Source organism: Oryctolagus cuniculus, chromosome X (genome assembly GCF_051225735.1).
Source record: "Oryctolagus cuniculus isolate XC-2025 breed Fujian yellow rabbit chromosome X, ASM5122573v1, whole genome shotgun sequence".
In the NCBI taxonomy this organism is placed as follows: domain Eukaryota; kingdom Metazoa; phylum Chordata; class Mammalia; order Lagomorpha; family Leporidae; genus Oryctolagus; species Oryctolagus cuniculus.
Genome location: NC_142888.1, coordinates 112244172 through 112269216, shown reverse-complemented (window position 1 = coordinate 112269216; position 25045 = coordinate 112244172). Strand labels below are relative to the sequence as shown.

General features: G+C 41.8%; 1 protein-coding gene and 1 pseudogene across 2 annotated transcripts in view; one reads left to right on the top strand and one right to left on the bottom strand.

The window, feature by feature from the left end:
• The first annotated feature begins 1325 nt into the window (after positions 1–1325).
• Positions 1326–25045, top strand: part of LOC103351977 (cancer/testis antigen 55) — a 29336-nt gene continuing 5616 nt past the window's right edge. The window contains exons 1-3 of the mRNA XM_017349945.4: positions 1326–1823; positions 4847–5010; positions 16605–16749. Of these exons, the coding sequence (XP_017205434.2) occupies positions 1736–1823; positions 4847–5010; positions 16605–16749 (397 nt within the window). The 5' untranslated portion in view covers positions 1326–1735. The remainder of the gene's footprint in view (positions 1824–4846; positions 5011–16604; positions 16750–25045) is intronic.
• On the bottom strand, positions 8327–10571 carry LOC100355330 (RNA-binding protein EWS pseudogene; annotated as a pseudogene). The gene has a single exon (XR_016228081.1). The product of XR_016228081.1 is annotated as an RNA-binding protein EWS pseudogene (transcript).

Here is a 25045-nt window from a genome sequence, read left to right as displayed (position 1 = left end):
TGGAAATGGAAGAAGGGGTAGGGTACCCAGAGCCAAGGAAGGAGAAAATGACCTTGAGTCCATGAGGAGTGGAATCTCTAACCTGGGAGTTTGAGGAGTTAGAAGGCTAACAGGCAGTAAGAAAAGGCCCCTCCATCAAAGAAAGACATACCTTTCTCTGAAATGAGGATAGAATTTCCACTTTGCCTTTGGCTTTGCCTAAATACTGACAGAGAGTATGGTATCAAAAGGCTTCCATAGCCTGAGTATCTCATGGCAAGAGCCTTGGGTGATCACTGATGTCATACTTAAGAGTGTTAATTGTTAAATTAACAGCAGGAGTCCCTGTGAACTTACTCTCCATGCAGAACCTCTGTCCTAAGAGTTGTACTATGAGATTCAACTGTAAAACTTGTTCTCAAATAGTTTTTTATATTTAGTATGTGTGTGTGTGTGCAACTAGATGAAATCTTTACTCAATATAGAGTTGGTCTTCTGTGTATAAAGTTAATTTTAAAATGGAGCTGCACTGATCTGAAGCCAGGAGCCAGGATTTTCCTCCGGGTCTCCCATACAGGTGCAAGGGCCCAAGGACTTGGGCCATATTCTACTGCTTTCCCAGGCAGTAGCATAGAGCTAGATGGGAAGTGGAGCAGCTGGGACTCAAACCGGTGCCCATATGGGATGCCGGCACTGCAGGCAGCAGCTTTATCCGCTATACCACAGCACCATCCCCTAAAGATGAATCTTAATGGAAAAGTGGGTCTGGGAATAGGAGAGGGAGGAGGAAGTGAGGAGGGATTGGGGGTGAGGGGGCTGATGTGGTGGGAAGAATAAAGAAGTATTTCTAAAGATGTACTCATGAAATTTATACTCACTAAATAAAAGGTTTTTTTTTTTTTTTTTTTTTTTTTTTTTTTTTTTTTTTAAGAAAAAAGCCCCTGCAGGAATAAGGAACTGGGTGTTTGTATGAACGCTGCCATTGGCTGATTACACACACAAAAAAACATTGCCCTAAGAAAATGAAAAATTGGTAGTTTGGGAACACAAAGGATTCTGTATCCTTATAAGAAACTAGGTTCTGCTGCCAGACCAGAGCACGCCACAAAACAGCATGTTCTCAACTGTTACATTTCTCAAGAGGTCCGCCAGGTACCTTCATAACCATGAGTACCTCCGAGAAACAGGAAAAAAAAAGGAGATTCCTGGTATTGAAACTGTGTTGAAGAATTGATCAACTGATATGCATTCCCTATATGAGCTCCCAAAACCCAAACATTGATGGCCCCCTCTCATGTGTACCCCTCGTGGGTAGCAAAAATCTCTCTCAATAAAACTTTCACTTTTGCACATCCTCACTGTCTGAGTCCCAATTCCTCATCTACGTGAGACAAACAACCGACTCCAAATTCCTGTAAAAGGAGCCTGCTTCCATTCTCAGCTGGTTGCCGCTTCACCTCCCAGGCACTCCCGGAAGAATACCACACAGGATAACCTCCACCCTACCAAGTACAAGAGGGATCCGAGTGAAATCCACTTCCGGTTGGCAGTCGCATTTCTGTGCTCCCCTGTGGCGGGAAGAGCCAGGAAGTCCCGCCCAACTGTGCATGCCCAGCGTGTACTACGCCACCGCTGGCTGCGTGGTGGACTCAGCGCGCAAGAAAGCCCCGACAACAGCGCCCAGGAGGCAGAATCTTTATCGAAACAGTCTTGTGTCTGCTGTAAAGCAGTGCCTAGGCTGTGTGACGGAGGGACCATGTTCCGGCTTATTGCAGAGAGTCTTGTCTTAGAGGCGAACGAAGATGAAGAGGCACAGAATATGCACCCTATAAGAGTCCCGGAAGGTATAGTTCCTTTTTCCTCCCAACAAGGGCCTTGTCCATAGTGGCGCTCCATACTGTTGGCTCAGGGTTTTCAGGGGCGTTGAGGAGCTCGGCGGGCCCAGGCAGTCGCCATCTTGGTATGGGGTGGGGGTGGGGCGACCTCAGTACCCTGAGCGTCTGTGTCCCAGACTACTATCTGCCCCAGTCCTGAGCTCTTCTGACGAATGACGGTCCTGGGGGTGCGTTTCCCTCTTGATTTCCTCCACAAATTGTGGGAATTATCTTGCGTACATCCTCAGTGATTGTGTGACACATTTCTCTTTATATGTCCTTAGTCGAGGATCTTCCCTTTTGAAGGCAGATTTCATTGTTTTTTAGTGATTTCTTTATTTCATTATTTGAAAACTATAGTAGGGGCCAGCACCCACATGGGAGATCCGGAAGAAGCTCCTGGCTTCGGATTGGCCCAGCACCAGCCATTGCAGCCATCTGGGGAGTGAACCAGCGGATGGAAGACCTCTCTGTCTCTCTCTCTCTCTGTCTCTTTGTCTCTCCCCACCCCCACGTCTGCCTCTGCCTCTCTGTAACTCTGCCTTTCAAATAAATAAATCAATCTTTTAAAAAAAGAAAGAAAAGTATAGTAACAGCAAGAGAGGGAAAAATGGATCATCCATCCATTGGTTGCCTCCTCAATTGGATGCCACAGATGGTGCAGGGCCAGCCTTAAGCCAAAAAGGAGGAACTCTATCCGGGTCTCTCATGTGGGTGGGTGGCAGGGACCCAAGTGCTAGACTTGTTCTCTGCTGCATCATAGGCCCATAAGCAGGATATAGCTGTGACTGAATTGGCACTCCAGTATGGGATGAGGGCATCCCAATAGGTGTAAAATGCCAGCCCCTTAAATTTCATTATTTTTGCCCACTTTGGCATTTGTTTGAAACTGTGTGGATGAGTAACACACTCGTATATGTGATTTCAAAATAGTTTGTACCCAAATAAGCATGTTTAATCATGAACTTTCTTTAAAAGATTTATTCATTTATTTGAAAGGCAGAGTTACAAAGAGGCAGAGGCAGAGGGGGAGAAATCTTCTATCTGCTGGTCACTCCCCAAATGGCCACAACAGCCAGAGATGTGCTGATCCGAAGTCAGGAGCCAGGAGCTTCTGCAGGGTCTCCCACATGGGTGCAGGGGCCCAAGGACTTGCACCATCTTCTACTGCTTTCCCAGGACATAGCAGAGAGCTGGATAGGAAGTGGAGCAGTCAGGACAAGAAACAGCACCCATGTGGAACTTCGGCAATGCAGGCAGCGGCTTTACCCATTACACCACAGTGCCAGCCCCAACCATGAACTTTTTTGAAGGACCCACATATCTGTTGCTCTTAAGAGGACAGGGACTACATCTAGTTTATTTTGTTCCCATTTTGCATCCTAAACATCTCCCTGAGTCTAGCATTGAACGCATGCCCTTTGGGTACTTTAGAAGGGCTGAATATTGTTGGTGGAAGTCCAATCAGATGTGAAACAGTTTGCTGGGTGGATCACGTCCCTGCTCTGAATTGAATTCTGAAGTAATGAATTCTGTTTGGGATGAGCCCTTGGATGGGCCCTGCACTGGGCAAAGACACTCAACGCAAGCAGGTCATGAATACAAACCTCCAAAGATGGAAGTCCTAGGATTACCTTGTCAGTTTTACAGCCGAGTCAGAGAGACACAGCCAGGGAAGAGGATGTGTCCATCAGATTCACACCCACACTCTGACACCTCGGCCCTTTGCTGCCTATACTCTCCCACCTGTGCAGGCACTTGCATTCACTAGAGGAAATTCTCGTGCCTTCAGGAGGAAGTGCCGAAGAGAGTCTCCATTGGTCAGCAGCATTTTCTCAGCAAGGCCTTGTCTTTCTGGTGCTGGCATGTCCCTGTTACTTCTCTGCCAGCAGAGCTGAAACCTCCAGGAGAGGTGGCTGAGTCAGCAAAGTTTGCCACAGAGGGCTGTTCCTTAGCTGTTATCTGAAATCTGTCACTGCAGAGCCCACTGCAGAGCTTATACATATTTTTGTCTACAGCGACACGTGGAAGAATCATTGATGTCTCACATGTTTTCATATACCTGAGTGGCAGTTGTCCCCTGTACCTTCTTGTAATTTATGGTTTCAGCTGATAATTTTATCTTTGTCTCATTTTTTTCTGAATTTCATGGTTTCCGATGAAAAATCTATGAGAGTTCATATTTCTCTCACTTGTTCTACCAGTTTGTCTGTCTTTAATGGAGTTACCTAAGGCGCTGTGTTTCACAGTGTAGGCTTTGCAAGCTGACACACTGGGTTCAGATCCCAAACTGTGGGTTACGGTCTCTGCTTATTCTGAACACTTTAATAAATCCAAGTGAGTCTGATGCACATTTGAGTGTGTGACTTAACTCCCCAGATCTCTGTGGTGTTTATCAGCTGAGATATTTAAGCATTTCCACGTTATACTGCTGCCTATGTTGATAATGATGAAACCATACAGTGGTAATCAATGCTGAAAGACTCTCTTCAGGTAGATACAACTAATATTTACCTGTAATCTGTGGGAGACACTCATAGTTCTAGGCAGTTTACATATGTTAATATTTATAATAGCCCTATAGCGTAAATGTTGTTAATATCCTGGTTTTACAGATGAAAACAAATTCAGAGAGACTAACAAGTCTGTGCCCACAGTTACGCACATGACAGCTGTGATTCAAAGCCATGCAGTCTGGCTCTAGAGCCAGTGCCGTTAACCCTGCAGCTACACTGGCTTGAACCTTGAGCCACTGTGCTCTACAAAAAAAAAAAAATAGTGGTACAAGCACTTCAGTGTAAGCACTCTGCCTGCACAAACCTGTACCCTTCCCCACTGTGCTCTACTGGCACTGTCATCTGCATCTCAAATCTAACCCACTTTATTTCTACTTTTAGATAATTGCTTCCCACAGCTTCCTCTATGGGGCTTATTTGTAATGTGTGTTTGCTTTGTGAGTAATTGATGAAAGCTTTTGTTTGCCTGTCTCATAGATGACACCAATCTGCCAGCTGCACATGGAGCAATAGGAATTTCCTGGGGTGATTTTGGCTTCATTGATGAGTCTGCCTTCTTCATCACTGATGTGTCTGGCCGTATGCCTCTGAGCAATGACCAAAATGTTGCTCCTTCTTTGGAAGAAGATGAGGCAGCTCAGGTATATTAAGCCGTCAACATAAGAGTGGTATGAATTTAGAGATCATCTTTATTTCTGGAGATGCTTTCAAACTAGCTTCTATTTTCACTCTCTCTGAGCTTTCCTGGTATAGTATTTGTTGAATGCAATTGGAAGTCTGAATTGTATGGGACATTTGTTCTTATTTTTGTAGCAGTTTCTTTTCAAAAGTGTACATCAATTCTTTAGCATTTAAAATTTTGAGTAACAATTACAATTATTTCAGTCAGTACTACCTTGCAGCTTTCTTTTTTACCTAAGTAATAGATTTCTGCATTTGTTAATAATTTTTTAAAAATCATTATTGAGGTATAATTAATCTTCTATGAGGTTCTCCAGTTTTAAAATAAGCATAAATTGATGGTATTTTTAGTGAAGTTACAGAGATTCACAGCTATCACTTAAGTCTATATATTTGCCACATTAATTGGTATAATAAAATGATGGTTCAGCTATATTATACTAATTGGCACTCTCAGTAGCAGACTGTGAGACTGCCTGGCACAAATGAAAAGCGTTGTCAATCTTTGGACTCTCTGGCAATCTGAACAGTAAACAGGGGTCTCATAATTATATTTGCACTTTTCAATGTGTCAGTGAGAATGGAATAGCTTTCATTTCTAGAGCTATTTATTTAAGAGGGCTATTAGAGCTATTTATATATTAGAGATATTAGAGGTTTGTTAGGAAATTTATGGAATGAACATTTTCCAGATATTTCCAGATAATATCTTCCAGATATTTATTTATTTGAAAGTCAGAGTTACACAGAGAGAGAAGGAAAGGCAGAGAGAGAGAGGTCTTCCATCTGCTGGTTCACTCCCTGATTGGCCACAATGACCGGAGCTGTGCAGATCTAGAGCCAGGAGCCAGGAGCTTCTTCAGGTCTCCCACACGAGTGCACGGGCCCAAGAACTTGAGCCATCCTCTACTGCTTTCCCAGGCCATAGCAAGGAGCTGGATGGGAAGTGGAGCCACCGGGACTCGAACAGGCTCCCATATGGGATGCCAGCACTGCAGGCAGTAGCTTTACCCTTGAAGCCACAGCGCTAGTCCCCCAAGACTGTATTTCAATTGTGTTTCATGGAGTTTAATGTTTTCAGTACTACAAATGTGTCCATCTTATCCATATGGCTTTTGGGTTCAATAAGAATCCTTACAAAGGCCCATGTGCTTCAAAATTTACAAAGGTATTGCTTATGTTTTCCTCTCAAAGTTATTTATTTGTTTACATCTAAATATACTACCTGCCTGGAATTGATTTAGATGTAGCCCCTGAGAGAATACAGATTTTTGTTTTGTTCATTTTTGTCTTGCTGGCCCTATCCTTTTAATGCAGTAGTCCATGTCTCCTGTACTAAGTTGAAGTGTCCCTTTTTATTATACACTACGTCCCCATAGTTATTTGGAACACTTGGGACATCACGCCATACTCATTGGGTTGTGTTATCTTGTCCTGAACTTATAATCAAAGATTTGGATCACTGAAACATTATAACATATATTCAGTGTTTGTGATCCTGGTAATCAGGTGCAACGTCTTTGGAAATTCCTTGTCCATTTCTACTGGCTGTCATCATGATGTCATTTTTTAAACAACTGTATTTAGCCCCCCCCCACCATCAATGGCAACACCCATTTTCTTTTTTAAAATTGGAATGGCTTTGATTTTAAAACACTTAACTTAGGGAGAAATAACACCATGATAACTTGACAGGCAGAGTTAGACAGTGAGAGAGAGACAGAGAGAAAGGTCTTCCTTTTCCGTTAGTTCACCATCCAAATGGCCGCTGCGGCCGGCACGCTGCGCAAATCCGAAGCCAGGAGCCAGGTGCTTCCTCCAGGTCTCCCATGCGGGTGCAGGGCCCAAGGACCTGGGCCATCCTCCACTGCGTTCCCGGGCCCACAGCAGAGAGCTGGACTGGAAGAGGAGCAACCGGGACAGAATCCGGTGCCCCAACCGGGACTAGAACCCGGGGTGCTGGCACCGCAGGTGGAGTATTAGTCAAGTGAGCCACAGCACCGGCCCGCTTGTATGCTTTTGAATTGTTTGGTACATTTCTCCTACCAGGGTCTGCATGTTTCCTAAGTGTATTTCCCAAACTGTTTATATTTGTGTTCCTTTATCATTATATATTTTACTGTTACAATTCCTTTAGGCTTTTGAAATAAACTTTTTAAAGGATAAGTTAAAATAATTATCGATATAGTTAATCTTGTAGATATTACTGAAACATTTTTAAATGATTGGGGCATAATATATTATTATTATTATTAAAATAGCACTTGCCAGTTGAATGTTTAATATCAGCTTTCTTTAAATGTGAATAGTTTTATATACACAGAAAATCATAGGTAAATAATTCAAAGTCCAGAAGTATATAGAGTGAAAAGTAAAATCATCCTTCTACCTCACTGAGCAGCTATTACTCCTCAAACATGGTACTTTTCTGTGGTTTATGCTTTCATAATAGAAGTCCTCTTCTTGGGAGCACTTGGAGTGTGTGCATAATATTCTATAATATTTTTATCCTTTTTTGAGAGGAGAGAGGGAGGAGGATGTGAAAAAGGCAGGTATGGTGGGAAGAAACACTATATTCCTAAAGATGTACTTATGAAATTTATACTCAGTAAATAAAAGGCTTCAAAAAAAGAAAATACACTGTGTATGCCTATTCAAACCTGGTTGACCTTTGTAATTGATTTTTAAAAAAAATTTAAGCTTTTATTTAATGAATGCATATTTCATAAGTACAATTTTAGGAATACAGTGATTCTTTCCCCCATACCCGCCCTCCCATCCCCACTCCCATCCTACTTCCCACTCCCTCTCCCACCCCATTCTTCACTATGATTCATTTTTAGTTTAACTTCATATACAAAGAACCAACTCGGTGCTAGGTAAAGATTTCAACAGTTTGCACTCACCCACACACACAACATATAAAGTACAGTTTGAGAACAAGTTTTGCAGTCAACCCCCATAGTACAACTCATTAAGGACAGAGCTCCTACATGGGGAGTAAGTGCACAGTGACTCCTGCTGTTCATTTAGCAATTAGCATTCTTATTTATGACGTCAGTCATCACCCAAGACTCTTGCCATGACCTGCCAAGGCTATGGAAGCCCTCCATGACCACAGACTGCATCAAATTTGGACAAGACCATAGGCAAAGTGGAAATTCTCTCCTCCCTTCAGAAAAAAAGTACATCCTTCTTTGATGGGTCTCTCTTTCCACTGGGGTCTCACCTACAGAGATCCTTCATGTAGGATATTTTTTGCCACAGTATCTTGGCTTTCTTTTTTTTTTTTTTTTTTTTACCATTTAACTTGTTTAATGTTTCTTCACAAATGGTGAAAAATACTAAAGTACAGACAAGGAATAATCATAATGTTGTGGCCAACATTATAAATATGGAATTATAAATTTAAAACATTTTCTGGTTTAAAAAATAAATCTGGTAGTCAATGCGGCTCTGCGGGCGTCAGCGTCTAGTAGGGCCGGTCTCTGCGCTCCTGGCGGTGCTCCCCTTTATCCATTTTTCCAGGTCCTCCACGGCCACCTCTTCTTCCTCCCATCTGTTCCATCATAGGTCCAGGTGGACCCCCTGGGCCACCTCGTCTTCCTCCTCCAAAGCCACCTCGGTCCATGCCCCGGCCACCACGGAAGCCACCTCTGTCTCCACCACGGCCCCCTCTGAACATTCCACCGGGCCCACCGCGGTCCATGAGGCCACCTCTTCCACCCCTCATGCCACCAGGGCCGCCTCTGCCACGATCGCCACCCGGGGGCAGGAAGGGTGGTGGCAGGAAGCCCTCGGGCTTCGGGGCCTTACACTGGTTGCATTCTGTTCTCCAGGCAAAGTTCTGGTTTCCACAGCCCGGGTTGGGACATTGCCAGTCTCCAGCTCGGTGCTGGGCGTTCCCTCCTCCAGAAGGGTTCCCTTGGGAACCCCGGGGCCCTCTCGGGGGGAAGCCGCCTCGGTCTCCTCCATGGCCTCCCATGCGACCCATGGGCCCACCAGGACCTCCGGGGCCACCTGGACCTCCGCGGAGGGGCGGCGGCATCCCTCGGCCCTCCCGGGGCGGCATGCCACCCCGCATGCTGTTCATTGGAGGCTTCTTCCGGGCCAGAGACACTTTCAGTTTGCTCCCTTGAAAATCTTTCCCATCAAACCATTCCACAGCAGCCTTGGCGGTTGGTGGGTCTTCATAGGACACTGTGGCATCACCTTTGGGCTTTCCTGTCTCCTTGTCCAGGTATACATGGATCATGGGTTGCCCAGTTCTCTTGTTCATCTTAACAACCCCACACTGCTTAAAGAAGTCTGCCAGATCATCCACAGTCACATTATCATTTAATCCTTGCACATAAATCGCACTGTTGTCAGAGTCTTCATCCAGATCTACAGGTGGGCCTAGATCAAGATCTGGTCCTTCATCCATGGGTCCACCAGGCTTATTGAAGCCACCTCGCTCTCCAGCGCTGCCCATTCCACCGCGTCCTCCTCCCCGCCCACCTCTGCTCATGCCTCCACGATCAAATCCCCCTCTTCCCCTGCCCCGGTTATCAGGGCCACTCATGCTCCGGTTCTCTCCTGGTCCGGAAAATCCTCCAGACTCCTGCCCATAAACACCCATGCTACTGGGGTGGTCCTGTCGGAATGAACTCTGCTGCCCGTAGCTGCTGCTCTGTTGGCTATATTGACTTGGAGCCTGGCTGTAGGATCCAGTTTGGGGGGGGTAACTAGTGGGAGGCTGCTGCCCATAGCTGCTTTGTTGACCATAGCTACTCTGCTGTCCATAGCTGCTCGGCTGCCCGTAGGTGTTCTGCTGAGAGTAACTGCTCTGATCGTAACTAGTCGGCTGGGAAGAGGAGTAGCTGGTAGGAGGATAGGATGGTGGTGCGGTGACTGGCTGCATGGGGTAGCTCCCAGGTACCTGGGGATAACTGTAGTTACTCTGTCCATATCCTAGGCTGGGCTGGTTGTAACCCCCAGTGCTAGACTGGGGTTGACTAGTCTCTGCTGGCTTGTTACCATCCTGTGGTCTTGCAGGTGCAGTGGCTGTGGGCTGCTGCCCATAGGCTGGGTAAGCAGGCTGAGTGCCATATGCAGACTGAGCTGCATAGGAGGCCTGGGTGGTGGTGACTGTAGCAGTGGTGGTATCGTAAGCACCAGTGCCATACCCCTGGACAGGCTGGCTGTATGCCTGGGGGGCAGTTGGAGTAGTATAACCAGTGGGAGGCTGTCCGTAGGAAGTTGCATAGGCTGTCTGCCCATAGGTCGCAGTGGTCTGAGCCTGGCTATAGCTGACATCAGTGGGCTGTCCATAGGTTCCATAGCTTTGTTGCCCATATGCCTGGCTGGTCTGTGCATATCCTTGAGTCGGCTGGGCGGTGTAAGCACTGTAGCCCTGCTGGGCTGCAGCTTGGCTGTAGGTACTGTAATCCGTGGACGCCATTTTCTCTCCTTCCTCCTCGTTCTCTCAACGTCCATCTCCCTCTCGCTTTCCCCCTCAGTATCTTGGCTTTCTATGCCTGAAATGCTCTCACAGGGCTTTCAGGAAGCCTTAAGGGTTATTCTGATGTCAGAGTGTACTTAAAGTGATTATCATTTAGGAGTCTGCTGTGTGGACTGCTTCCCATGTTGGACATTCCCTCCATTTTAATTTTGTCTATGACTACTAGGCATTTGATGTTATTTATATGATCTCTTTAACACTTAATCCTGTCTGTATGTTCACTTTAACACTTAATATGATAATTTTAACATTGAAGATGGTGTTTTTGCCACCAATTGTAATTGGATTGGAGTCCCATGACAAGTTTTTAAACTATACCCTTAGAAGTAAGTCCGTAGGCCTCTAGGCAGAACTACACAGCTTTACAGTTATAAACATTCTCCTCCCTTTCTTATTTCTCCTCTTATTTTTTACTGGGATCTATTTTCAAATGACTTTATACACATATGGTTAACTATGTTATGCAGAGTTCGACATACAGTAAGAAGAAGAGAAAAGAAAGATAAGAGAAAAAATAACAATAAAAAACTGTTCCTCGATAGTCAAGACAAGGGCTATTCAAGTCATTGTTTCTGAAGGTGTCAATTTCTCTTCTACAGCTTTCATTTTAGGTGCACTATTAATTCTCACAAGTCAGGGAGAACAGACGGTATTTGTCCCTTTGGGACTGACTTAATTCACTCAATTCACTCAGCATGTTTTCCAGATTCCTCCATTTTGTTACAAATGAGCGGATTTCATTTTTTTTTACTGCTGTATAGTATTCTATATAGTACATATCCCCTAATTTCTTTATCCAGTCTACTGTTGATGGGCATTTAGGTTGATCCCAGGTCTTAGCTATTGTGAATTGAGCTGCAATAAACATTGAGGTGCAGACAGCTCTTTTATTTGCCAATATAATTTCCTTTGGGTAAATTCCAAGGAATGGGATGGCTGGGTTGTATGGTAGGGTTATATTCAGATTTCTGAGGAATCTCCAAACGGACTTCCATGGTGGTAGTATTTTTTTTGTTCTACTTAATACCATTGGTTGAACTGTTTAATTAACACACAGTTATTCTTAGGTGTTTAAATTTAACTGAAAAGTGGGAATAAGAGAGGGAGGAGATGTACAGTTCTGCACATGCTGAATCTGACTTGCTCCAAATGGTAGAGTTAGAAACATGCCAGGGTATTCCAATTCAATCCCATCAAGGTGGCATGTACCAATGCCATCTCACTAGTCAAAGTGATCAGTTTCAGTTCATAATTGATCATAATGATAGGATTAAGAGTCAAAGGGATCACGTAAACAAGACTAGTGTCTGCTAATACTAACTGATAGAATTAAAAAGGAGAGAACAATCCAACATGGGAAGCAGGATACACAGCAGTCCCATAGAATGGCAGATGTCCTAAACAGCGCTGTGGCCTCAGAATCAGCCCTTAAGGCATTCGGTTCTGGCTAAGAAGCCCATGAGAGTATTTCAGGCATGGAAAGCCAAGACACTGTGGCAAAAAAAAAAATTGACCTAAATGAAAGATCTCTGTGAGTGAGATCCCAGCTGAAAGAATGGGCCATCAAAGAAGGAGGTACCTTTCTCTGAAGGGAGGAGTGTACTTCCACTTTTTACTATGACCTTGTCTAAATAAGATTGGAGTTTGTGAACTCAAGAGGCTTCCATAGCCTTGGCAGCTCATGACAAGAGCCTCAGGTAATTACTGACGTCATAAATAAGAGTGTCAGTTGTTAAAACAACAACAGGAGTCACTGTGCACTTACTCCCCATGTAGGATCTCTGTCCTTAATGTATTGTACTATGTGATTTAACAGTATAACTATTACTCAAACAGTACTTTACACTTTGTTTCTGTGTGGCGCAAAGTGTTGAAATCTTTACTTAGTATATACTAAGTTGATCTTCTGTATATAAAGATAATTGAAAATTAATCTTGATGTGATTGGGATGGGAGAGGGAGGGGGAGATGGGATGGTTGCAGGTGGGAGGGAGGTTATGGGGGAAAAAGCCGCTATAATCCAAAAGTTGCACTTTGGAAATTTATATTTATTAAATAAAAGTTAAAAAAATAAACAATTAAAAATTTTAAAAAAAATTTTGTGATCCTTGTGCCTGGTGGGGCGTGTTGTGAGGTGGCCCCCACAATTGATTGGTGTGTGCACAAGAAGTGAATATGGCAGCCCACTGCTTATACTTGAAAATGTAAACAATCAATATGGCTTCTCCCCGCCAGCTGTAGGTCCGGTTGGGGGTAGGAGGAAGACACAGATGGATCGTGGTGTGTCCAACCTCTCCACCTGTTCCCCTACAATTTCTCTTTCTTCCCACTTAGAGCTTCAAGTGCCGTTCACCAGGTTTCCCTATCCGCCGCTGTCTGCAGCTCCATGGGCTCGCAACCTCTCACCTGGTTTGCTGGTGGAGCAGCGCCTGTCTCCTTGCTCTGTCCCTGCGCTGCTCCTTCGCTACACCTCCGCCATTTCTCCTTCCTATCTGCTCCCCCCAGCGTGGACCTAAGCAGTCTCTGGTGGACTACTGGGTCACTCTGGGCGAATTTATGATTCCGCCATGTGCTTGTGTCCCCTCTACTTATTAACTATCCATTTTGCCTTGTGCTGCTCAGAACGTCCTGCTACTATACCGTTATTTTCGGTTGTTTTCCTTAATTGATTTTTACTGATACTAATACGGAGAAAATACAGCTCACTTTCCTTTGGTCAGGCAATTCTTTTATAGGAGTGATCCACTTTTGTTTTTGATGAGAAATTCTTGTAATGTGCTGCTAGATTTGCTTGCTTTCTTTTTATTTAGATTTTTTTCATTTCCATAAATGGAGTTGATTTATCATTGTCTCTCCTTATGATAATTTAATCAACTTTTGGAATTTCTTTTACATTGGAATCCTGCAAAGAACTCGAGAGCTTTCCTTCATTATTTACATGTTTGCACCATTTCTCATCAGAATTAAATAGTCTATGAAGATCAGAAAGGAGTCATCTCTCAAGCCACTGCGTGAGTGGCAGTGTTTAGTAACTCAGCAAGCTTTTCATTTATTTATGTTCATTTCTTCCAGACCTACAGGTTTGTGAAGTCTCTGATTTTGGTGTTTGTTTCAATGACAAAACCTGTAAATCTCCCTGCATCTTCACCTATCCCCTCCTCCTTCTGTTTTATTAGAATGGAAAGAGTCTGTCTTCTCTCATGGCCAATTCTCTGTACCTGTATTTTAGATGTCATTCTCTTTGCCTTCTCCACACCATTTCCTGCACTGTAGAGTGCTCTCATCTACCTGTCTTTTCAAGCTTTTCCTCTGTTAAGGAATGAGATACAATAGCTGTTAAACATGGCCAAATCTTTACTCACAAAATACAAGTCCCAGCCCTCAACATTGCCTTTTCTTTTGGCTCCCCCTTTCCCTTTACAAGGTGACAACTTGACAGAGTTCCTGTCTCCATTGCCTCCCTTCCTGTCCATGTTATCCTGCTAGACTCTCACTTCCTCATCCATATACCCACTATGAAATCGAAACTGTTTTTGCTCAGGTTGCAGCATGCTACAGAATATAGGGTGATTTCTATGCTTGCTAATTTTATGGACAACCCTCTCAATATCTTGCTGTGAGGATGAGGAAAGAACTGACAACTGACACTGAAGGCAAAATAAGATTGAGAGAATTATTTATTTTTATTTTAAGTTAGGAGAGACTAAGATATGCTTGGACATTAGTGCAAGAGAAAGGGAAAAATTGAAAATAAGCCATCATTGTAGGATTAGTCTTCATGGAGGACAGAGTGCTGAGTTGAGTGGTCTTGGGCAAGGGCCTGAATGTCCTTCTATTTTTATAGGAGGGAAAGCAGAGGAATCAAGGCCGGGGTCGGGATGTTCACACAGGAGCTCCTATCCTATGGCCTTTATTTCTTCTGAAAACTAAAAGACAAGGCCTGCTTATCTGTTGTGCATTGACTTTTGATTAATCAACATAAAATATTTTGTAATTTAAAAATAGTGATGCAATAATTTTTAGGTACAGATAGTTTCGGATGGTGAGAATGTATATTTCCTAGTGGTATAGAGTAAGATTATTGGGTAGCATTGAGTGTCCATGTGAGATCTGTATCCCTTATTGCAAGTGAGTCCAGACAGTTGAATTTGTTTTTATAGCCATTTACATTTTGAAGTAAATGAGGAGAACAGTTGGATAATTGGCCTTCCTGGGCATGAGATTTTGCCAGTTGAGAATGACCAAGTGAATGAAGTTTAGGAATTGTTGAAGTTTCAAGGGGAGACAAACTCAAGGAGGCAGAATAGGAGTTTGACAGGAGACTGGGGGTCAGGTTCAGTCTTCAGGATGGGTGTGAATTTGTGTGGAGGCAGGGAACAGAGAGGTCAGATGTGGTAGGGATCTCCCACTTGGTTACTGAGTAGTAGAGGTAGATGGAAAGAGGTGATTGGGGTACTTTCTCCTTCCATGTGAAGGAAAGATGAAAATTTCCACTAGATTCATATGATAGCTAGAAAGACACAGAGAAATGTGAATAGACCATGAACTAGGCTATTTACAAGGAAACATGAAAATGAATATACACATCCATGGATCAAGTTCCCACTCTAAACTTCAGAACAAAAAATTCCACTCCCAAGAGTTCATTCTACAGAATTAAATTGGGCAAGTAGATACTCTATTAGGATACAAACCTATTTTATCCTTTAAAATGATGAATGAATATTTATGGGGAGAAAAACATCTGGAACAGGGTAAGTACCAGTATGTGCTGAATGATTTTTTTCGGTAAACTTTGGATTTACGGACAATGGTACTTGCTTTGCTTCTTCACTTTCTCTGCCTTTTTAAAAACTTTTTGTATAACCATATGTTATTTATGTAATTTGACAAGCAAAATATAAAATGAAGACCATTATACTACTGATAAATAAAATTTTTGGAGAACTCCTTCTTGTTGATAAGTTGAAGCCCAAATCTGACTCTTTTAAAGATATTCATTAATATAAATAGAACAGATTTCATGTATTTAATAGGTACAGATCTAAAGAGATAACCATATTTCCTTCCCTCAACCTCTCCCTCCCTCAATTCTCACTCCTTCTTTTCTTTCTTTTTTTTCTTTAAGTTTTGAAAAAACTTAATTTTAGTCCATTCTATAATCACAGGCTTAATTCACTACCATGACTCTTTTTTTTTAAGCCTCTCAATGTCCTTGTGGTTTTCCAAGTGTACCTCTTACTTGTGTCCTCACAGTGTCTTAAATCTGCAGTCTTAGAGTTTTCCTCTCTGTTCCCCAAACTTGCCTTGTGTTTTCTCTCTTCCCTTAGTAGTTCCCAACCCTGACCTCAATGCCAACTGGAGCCCAGTTTGTTAGGCAAAATCTTTCTCTTTCACAGTTGAGGCCAAAATACTTCCTACAAGAAAATTCTATATTCTCCATGTGAACTTCACTCTCTCTTGGTAATACCCAGACGTCAATTTTTGAAATACTTTTTTTCAATTATCCCAACTTGCTTTGAACTAGTTATTTTTGTCTTTTACTCTTCTTTGTAAATTACTGGAGAGCTGGAAGAGCATACCTTTTATCTTTGAATCTAATGCTATCAGTATCAATATCAATCTAGGAGGTATGCAAATAATGTTCTTAATCATATTTTAAAAGTATGTTACTCTACAGCACAGAGAGTGAAACTAATGTGAACTGTGAACTTTATCATGTACTGACATTGGTTTATCAATTGTAATCAGTGTAGCATACCAACACAAGATGCTAATAATAGGGAAAACTAGAGGTGTAGGACAGAGTCTAGGGGAACTCTCTACTCTCTCCTCAGTTTTACTAAATGCCTCTAATAATTGAAGTAAAAAGATACGGAAGCTCAAACATTGTTTTATGAACTCGTGTCTGTGATGCATTTGTCATTTGAAATACACCCATCAGTGTTCATTATGGTTGTCTCAAGCTTTTCTTGAATAACAATAACTTCAGCATTGCTTCTTTTAAACTTGAGTTATGTGTGAAGTAACTAGTTCTTTGTTTTTTTTCAGGTGAACATTTTCTGCAATAACTGCTACCACAGTAGTCCGGCAGAGTACTACAGGATCTTTTCAATGCACTGTATTAGCTCTCAAATGGGTGGTGCTGACTGCGCTAAACACATATGTCGCTTCTCTGTAGACATTGTTTCTACAGGTACAGTTAACAGTTTTTAACCTAGAAACCTTTTACTTAAGGTATACAAACTTCATGGGTTTCATATATACAAATTTAGGAACAGTTAATATTTTTTAAAATTGAAAATTAGATGTGACCTGTTTTTAAAAAATATTTGATTAATTGGATTTGGGGATGGTTAAAGGCATCATTTCCAGGGTCAAATTTGGAGCATGCTTATTTGACGAGAGGGTTTTAGTGACTCTGCCAGTGTAGTTTGCACTCTCAATGGCCCTTTGATGTGTACTTTTGGAGTTGAAAACTTTATGCAGCAAGTAACAGATTCATAATACTTTTTAAAACACGTGCTATACTACTAAATTTTTTTTTGGATTCAGTTACTAATATTCTAATTTTTATTAATATAAGTACTTACTTACTTTGCAAAAATGCTTTCTTTGTGTACAAAAATTAAAGCCAAAATCTGGCTAAAAGATCCCTAGCAGCAGCAACCAGTTCTCTTCTGCTGTCAGCTTGTTATGACACTGACAGGACTACAGTTAGTATAAAATAAACAACTTTCATGAAAGCAAATTTTATAAATTTTAAACTAAACATTTTACTAATACATAAATTTTATTAAAAGACAGTGCTTCATCCCACAGCCTTGGGCATGTGAGTTTCTAATGTAATTCGCAAAATTACAAGGTACTATTTTAAACACTTTGTCCAGATTCTTTAAAATAAGGGTTTGAGATAACCCTGTACCCTTCTGAGCACGTGTGTGTGCTCATTTTTTCAAACATTTAATTGGAAGTAATATTTATTACAATTTACAGATTAGTTAAGTTATATACACAAAGAGTTTTAGCTATAAAATCCCAACTGATTACATTTAAATCATTACATCCTAAAAAGCCAATTTATATGTCCTCCTGTTCCTTAACTTCACTTCCTTAAAATATAAAAGTATAAAAAGTCTGATACTTTTGATTTCAAGTTATAGATGAAGAGCTATTATCATATTTCAATTTGTCATTATCAGATATAAAATTGTGTTGTATTTTGCCTAAGGCAACAATTGGTTCATTTTATGATAGAAGAATTGATATTGGCAAGGTGAAGATAAAAAATATTTAGGCCATGCCTGTAAAGAGCTCACAGTAGAATTGAAGACGACAGCCATGTGAATCTAGTAGAATGATGTGATGTGAACAACATTACTGATGAAAGCAGTGGGAATTGACTATCTGTAATGATATGAAATGGGGCAGGCAGACTGGGCAGGGTGCTGTCTGAGCAGGACTCAGTATTCCCACAATCCCTTTTCTAAGTTGCATTTTGAAAGATGAAGAGAAGCAATATTTTGCACATGTTTTAAGTGCAATCTACTGCCACTTTACTTGGACACAAAGAGCCAAGTCAGCTCAGCTACAACAGGCATGTTTCTATTTCACTTTCATTAGATGTAAAGTCTGAACTTGACCTTTGCTGCTAGCTACTAATGTTCCAAAGATCATTGTCTGGTGGTAGCTAGAATTTGTTACCTATTCAGTCAGAAGTCTCCAATTATGAGAGAAACGGCCCCTGTGAGTACAAATTTGTGCAATTTCTTTGTCCCAGTAACCATGCCAACAACATGTAACCACCAGTGGTAGCCTCACTAGAAGAATTCTTTTCATGATTGGAAGTAGTTGAGCACAGCTGTAATGTGAAGAGAATTTATTGAAGTTGCAGAAGAGAGCGGAGAGGACTGATGAAACAAGGTCTCTGAGGCAGAAGGACAGGATAAGACCGAAGGTACAGGTGAAGAGATTTACTGCTGCAAAATGAGTGGAGTGAATCAGAGTAATAGACCTCACTGAGGTGACAGGGAAAGTGGATCCAAGAAGAAGGCCTCTTACCAGTCATCCTCAGGCTTGTCAGAATACTTGCCGGGAATATAGCAATGAAATACAGTGAAAGCAATGAAAGGGTTCAAGATTGAAAAATAGTAGGAATCCAAAAGAAGGGGAAATGGTCCTCTTTGGTTTCACATAATGAAGAGTTAATATGTGTGATTTCCTTGTTAATTAGATACATATTTGAGTGCCTCACTGTGTTTCAGATTCCATACTCTAAAGGGGAACACTATAAAACAGTAAACAAATAAACTTAAGAAAAAAATTATAGACTGCCTGCTTTTGAGGGTTGGAATACGTACTGTGATGGTAAAACTGAGGGGATTGGTTTACTGTAGATAGTACATTACAGAAGGCTTCTCTGAAGGGGTGACATTTGATTTGAGACTTCTCAATGTAAGTCACCAGCTGGAGGAAATATTCCAAATGAAGAGCATGTGTAAAAGTCCTGTGGTGGAAAAATTGGGGCATGTTGTAGGATCTAAAGGGAGGACAGGATGGCTGGCGTGTGAAAAGCATGTGTGGTATTATTTGAATGAGGGGTGGCATGAGAAGGTAATTGTTAATGCCATCAGGATCTAGATTGTGTAGCTTTGGTTCTGTGTTAAATACTGTCATGGTTTGAATGTTAATTGTCCCACTAAGGCCCATGTGTTAAAGCTTGGTCCTTGAATGGCACTGGAGGTGGTGGAACCTGGAGGAGGGAGGTCTAGTAAAGCCTGAGATTGGGCCTGACCATTCTCTCTGTTTCCTGGCTTATTTTTTTATTCTTCCTACACATATGCTCCACCCTTTGCCATGGGACCTTTGCGTAAGCTTTGACCCTCCAAAACTGTGAGCTAAATAAACCTCAATTTACTTTATAAGTAGCATGTCTCGGGTATTTCCTTGATGTAATGAGACGATACTAACATAATTACATAACTGATATTCTCAGATTAAATCCCAAGAAGATTCTTCTGTTGGGGGACGGTGTTGTGTGGAGGGTGAACTCTCTGCCTGCAACACCAGCATCCCATATGGATGCCGGTTCAAGTCTGGCTGCTCCACTTCCCATACAGCTCTCTTTTAATGGATAGGAAAGCAGTGAAAGATGGCTTGGGCCCTTGCCACACATGTGGGAGACCTGGACAAAGATCATGGCTCCCTGATTCAGCCTGGCCCAGCCCTGGCAGTTGCAGCTATCTGGGGAGTAAACCAGATGGAAGATCTTTCTCTGTGTGTAATTCTGCCTTTCAAATTAAAATGTAAATTAAAAAAAAAAAGAAAAAGAAGTCTTTTTAGCTAGCCAATGTGTTAATCTAGGGATAGCTCCCCTTTTTCTTTTTTTAAACATTTATATTTTATTTGGTATTAAAAGAAATCTTGAAACAATTTAAAATATATAGAATGATACACTTTGGTTGAATGTAAATACTGTGCCAATTTATGTACAGGAGTTGAGAATCTGTGGATTTGGGTATTTGTGGAGGATCCTGAAACCATTCTCATGTGTGGATGCCAAGGGACAACTGTGTGCTCAAGGCATAAATTTTTGAACATTATTGTCATATAAATTTATAGGACAACAAAAATCATGTCTAATAATCCTGGCAAGAGATTATGGCAGTAAGAATTAGACATTGGCAACAGAACAGAAGAGAGCTGAGACATAGGAGAAATGTTATCCTGATGGAATCTCTAGGATTTGTTGAGGGATTACATGTGAGAGGTGCAGGAAGAGTCTGCGATGATAGACCTTCCCAGCTTGGAGAACCGGGCAGATTGTGCCATCCTTAATAGAACAAGAACAAGAACTGCAGTAGCAGAAACCAGTTGGGAAGAAAGGAGGATTTGGTCCATGCAGCTCCCCTTTTTCTTTTCTTTTTTTCTTTTTGTTCACTCCACTCGGAAGTGGAGGAGCTGGGACTCTAACTGGTGCCCACATGGGATGCCAGCACTGCAGGCGGTGGCTTTACCCATTATACCACAGCACCGGCCCCTTCTTATAGTTTTACTTTATTTTTTTAAAGATTTATTTATTTATTTGAAAGTCAGAGTTACACAGAGAGGAGAGGCAGAGAGAGAGGTCTTCCATCCAATGGTTCACTCCCCAGTTGGCCACAATGGCCGGAGCTGCGCCAATCAGAAGCCAGGAGCCAGGAGCTTCCTCTGAGTCTCCCATGTGGCTTCAGGGGCCCAAGGACTTGGGCCATCTTCTACTGCTTTCCCAGGCCATAGCAGAAAGCTGGATGGGAAGTGGGACAGCCGGGTCTCGAACCGGCACCCATATGAGATGCCAGCGCTTCAGGCCAGGGTGTTAACCTACTGCACCACAACGCCAGCCCCAACCCTTTTTCAATATGCTTCTTTAGTGACTGGTGAAGTCATTGAAGTATCCTCATTTCCACTGTTGGCATTTTTGCAGTTGGCTTTAGCCCATGGGTCACGTACAGGAGACTAGTGGGCAATGAGATCCTGGAATCATTATTCCTTTAGCTATCTCATTGTTGGGCTATTGACAGTGCTTTTATGCCTCCTCCAATGGCCACAGCTCTGTTGGGCAACCCCTCTTACAGCTTAAGCTGTTCCTGCGTTGTGCATAACTTCCATGAGGTGTCTGAAAAAAAGTTTGTAGAAAATAGACATTATCAATTGTTAAATCAACAACAGGAGTTACTGTGCACCTACTCCCCAATGTAGGATCTCTGTCCTTAATGTGTTATACTATGTGAATCAAATGATATAACTAGTATTCAGACTATACTTTGTGTTTCTGTGTGGGTGCAAGCTGTTGAAATATTTACTTAGTATATTCTAAATTAATATTCTGTATATAAAGATAGTTGAAAATGAATCTTGATGTGAATGGGATGGGAGAAGGAGTGGGAGATGGGATGGTTGTGAGTGGGAGGGAGTTATGGGGGGAAAAAGCTGCTATAGTCCAAAAGTTGTACTTTGGAAATTTATATTTATTAAATAAAAGTTTAAAAAATTTTTAAAAATAAGAAAATAGACATTATTTGGGCCGGTGCTATGGCATAGTGGGTTAAGCTGCCACCTGCAGTACCAACATTCCATATGGGTGCTGGTTCCTATCCCGGCTGCTCTACTTCTGATCCAGCTCCCTGCTAATGTGCCTGGGAAAGCAGGGGAAGTTGGCCCATGTTCTTTGGCCCCTGCACCCATATGGGAGACCTGGATGAAGCTTCTGGCTCATGGCTTCAGATAGGGCCAGCTCCAGCCATTGTGGCTATTTGGGGGAGTGAACCAGCACATGAAAGATCTCTCTCTCTCTCTCTCTCTCTCCCCCCTTCTCTCTCTCTGTAACTCTGCCTTTCAAATAAAAATAGGTTAAAAAAAAAAAAGAAATGTTATCTTTGAATTCCGTTTTCTATGAACTTTTTGAAGTTTCCTCCTATTGTACAACCTGGGACATTTTTGAAACTAAAGAGGATGTTATAATTGATTAAAATTAAATCTTATTTGGAAACATTTATACATTGACTGATAGATTGGTTTTATGATTGTACCTCTAAAATAGCATTATTGGAGCTGGCATCATGGCTCAGTGGGTTAATCTGCCATTGCAAGGCTGGCATCCCATATAGGTATGGTTTCAAGTCCTGGCTGCTTCACTTCCAATCCAGGTCCCTGCTAATGTGCCTCGAAAAGCAGTGGAAGATAGTGCAAGCACTTGGGCCCCTGCACCCTCGTGGAAGACCCAGATGAAACTCCTGGCTCTGTGCTTTGGCCTGGCCCAGCCCCAGCCATTATTGCTGTTTGGGGAATAAATCACTGGTTAGAAATTCTCAGTTTCTGTGTCTTTCCCTCTCTCCCTTTCTGTAACTCTGTTTTTCAAATAAACAAATCCTTAAAAATAGCATTATCCACAATTTTTTCAAAAACAAAGTTATTAGGAAGAACGTTTATCCTAGCAGTTCAGGTGCCCACAGCCCATGACTTGGGCCATCCTCCACCGCTTTCCCAGGCCACAGCAGAGAGCTGGATCAGAAGTGGAGCAGCTGGGACTCGAACTGGTGCCCATGTGAAGGCAGTGGTTTTACCTGCTACACCACAGCGCCGACCCTGCCAATGTTACTTTTTAATACCACTGTGAGCTCTGTTAGTTAAGTTTGTCTACTGCTTCCAGTTTTTAAGGGAAAATTTCAACATCTTTCTGTTTACAAATTTCATGTCAATAATTCTGATATTCTTAAAGTTTGAAAAGCAAATTTTGGTACCACATTTGTGAAGTTTTTGATGAAATATTTCTCTTTTTTAAAGATTTTATTTATTTAAGAAGTAGAGTTACAGACAGAAGGAGAGAGAGAGAGAGAGAAAGATCTTCCATCCGCTGATTCACTCCCCAAATGGCCTCATCTGCCAGAGCTGAGCCAATCCGAAGCCAGGAGCCAGGAGCTTCTTCCAGATCTCCCACAGGGGTACAGGGCTCAAGTAGTTGGGCCATCTTCTACTGTTTTCCCAGGCCATAGCAGAGAGCTGGATGGGAAGTGGAGCAACTGGGACTCAAACTGGATCCCATATGGTTGCCAGCACTGCAGGCAGAGGTTTAGCCCACTACGCCACAGGCGCCAGCTCTTTGGTGAAATATTTCTTAATGATTTTACTGATTTTCCAGCTGTAACCAAAATTGAAAGGACTCCGTTCCCAAAAATTCACTCTTAGGGTTGGACATTGGACTGATTTACATAGTAGTCCTTCAGAGACTCTAGCATACCGAAAATCTGGTGACTGGAACAGCAAAAAGAAACAGCTAGTACAGCCATGCTAAGACAAGTATCTTCTTGTATTCAGTATTAATTTTGTTTTTGAAGTTTTATGGTTCATGTACTTTGAATAAGCACAAACCCCCCAAACACTAACTATATACAATTGGTTTACTACACCTTCAATTTCACTTGGTGGACTATCAGCTGATTTGGATATAGTTATGAATGTTTGTACCACAACCAACTTCTAGTGGTTTTCTTCTCCATCATTTCATTAATTTCTGAGAACCTTGTGTTTACTCAGAAACGTTGATACACATTTATTCTTAGTTTTGTCTGTGCTTAGTAAAATTATGAGGTATCTTTGTTTTGTTACCTTTGTACATGGTTTCAGAGTAACTTTTTCTGAGATTGCATCCCAGGAGATGGTTTATGTCCAACAGGAGGACAAACGGATCTGACTGTGGGTGTCAGAGCAGCTTATCATAATATTGAATTCTAGCTGTGAACATCAGGGAAGTTTTAGATATCTGAGGTGATTTTCCTTTTTCCTTTCAATTTCATGGTTTGGACAGAAAGAATCAAATGCCTACAGAAATTTATTTAATGCTTTTTCCTGTTTAAAGCTTCTTGAGTCTTTGAGCTAGATGTGAAGTTTTGCTAATGTAGCTAACCTATGAGCAGGGGTTCTTTTGCTTTTCCAGTGTACTTAAGAAAAACTGTAGTAAAAATTGTTGGAAATATTATAGAGCAGAAAATACATGCATCCTGAAAGTATATGTAGATATACTTTCTGTAGCTTCTCATATGCACTTGTGGTCTTTGTGTCTTCTTAGAATATCTATGAAGTTATAAAACTAATGCTTTCCGTATATTTTGGTTCTTGTCTTCTTGTGGTTCAGTGATATCGTGGAAACCCTCTTTGTGAAGACTAACTGTTGACAGATTGCCTTAAACTGCTTAGGCTGCAGTAACAGAATACCATAGACTAGGTTTAAACAACACGAATGTATTTTCTTAAAGTTGTGGAAGCTAGAATTTCATGACCAAATTTCCCCTGATTTAGTTTCTGGTGAGAGCTCTCTTCCTGATTTGCTGACAGCTGCCTTCTCACTCTGTCATCACGTGCATTCTTCAGTGCACACAGGGAAAGAGAAAGCCAGAGAGAGAGAGAGCGCGCAAGTGAGCTATTGACTCCTCTTTTAAGATCTCATTAGATTAGGGCACCACATCTATGATCACATTTAACCTGAGTTATATCTTCAGAGGCCTCATCTCCATATACAACCACACTGGGTTCTCTGAAAATTAAAGTGAGAATTTGGAGGGAGGACACACATATTCATTCCATTACACAGATGAATTGTACAAGTCATAGATTCAACAACATTCTTGGAATACCAACTCATTACTTATCTTCCCTAAATATATACTTATTGCTGTTAAAGAATTTATTGTAATGAAAAAAAAATACCGAATGATCAAATGTCTTAGCAGTTATGTATTTACCCCATAGCAAGAGCAAGAGCAACAGCAACAGCATTAGTAGTGATCTCTACCCTTTATGATAGGGCAGCCTGGCTTAGCATTTTGCCTTTTTATTGAAGTGTTATTTCCCTTAAATGGTTCATGAAAAACCTAATCTACATTATCCCAAATTTCCCAGTGATCCTGCTTACCCAATGGCCCAGCAGAATTTTGCCTTTTTAGGCTGTTGCATAG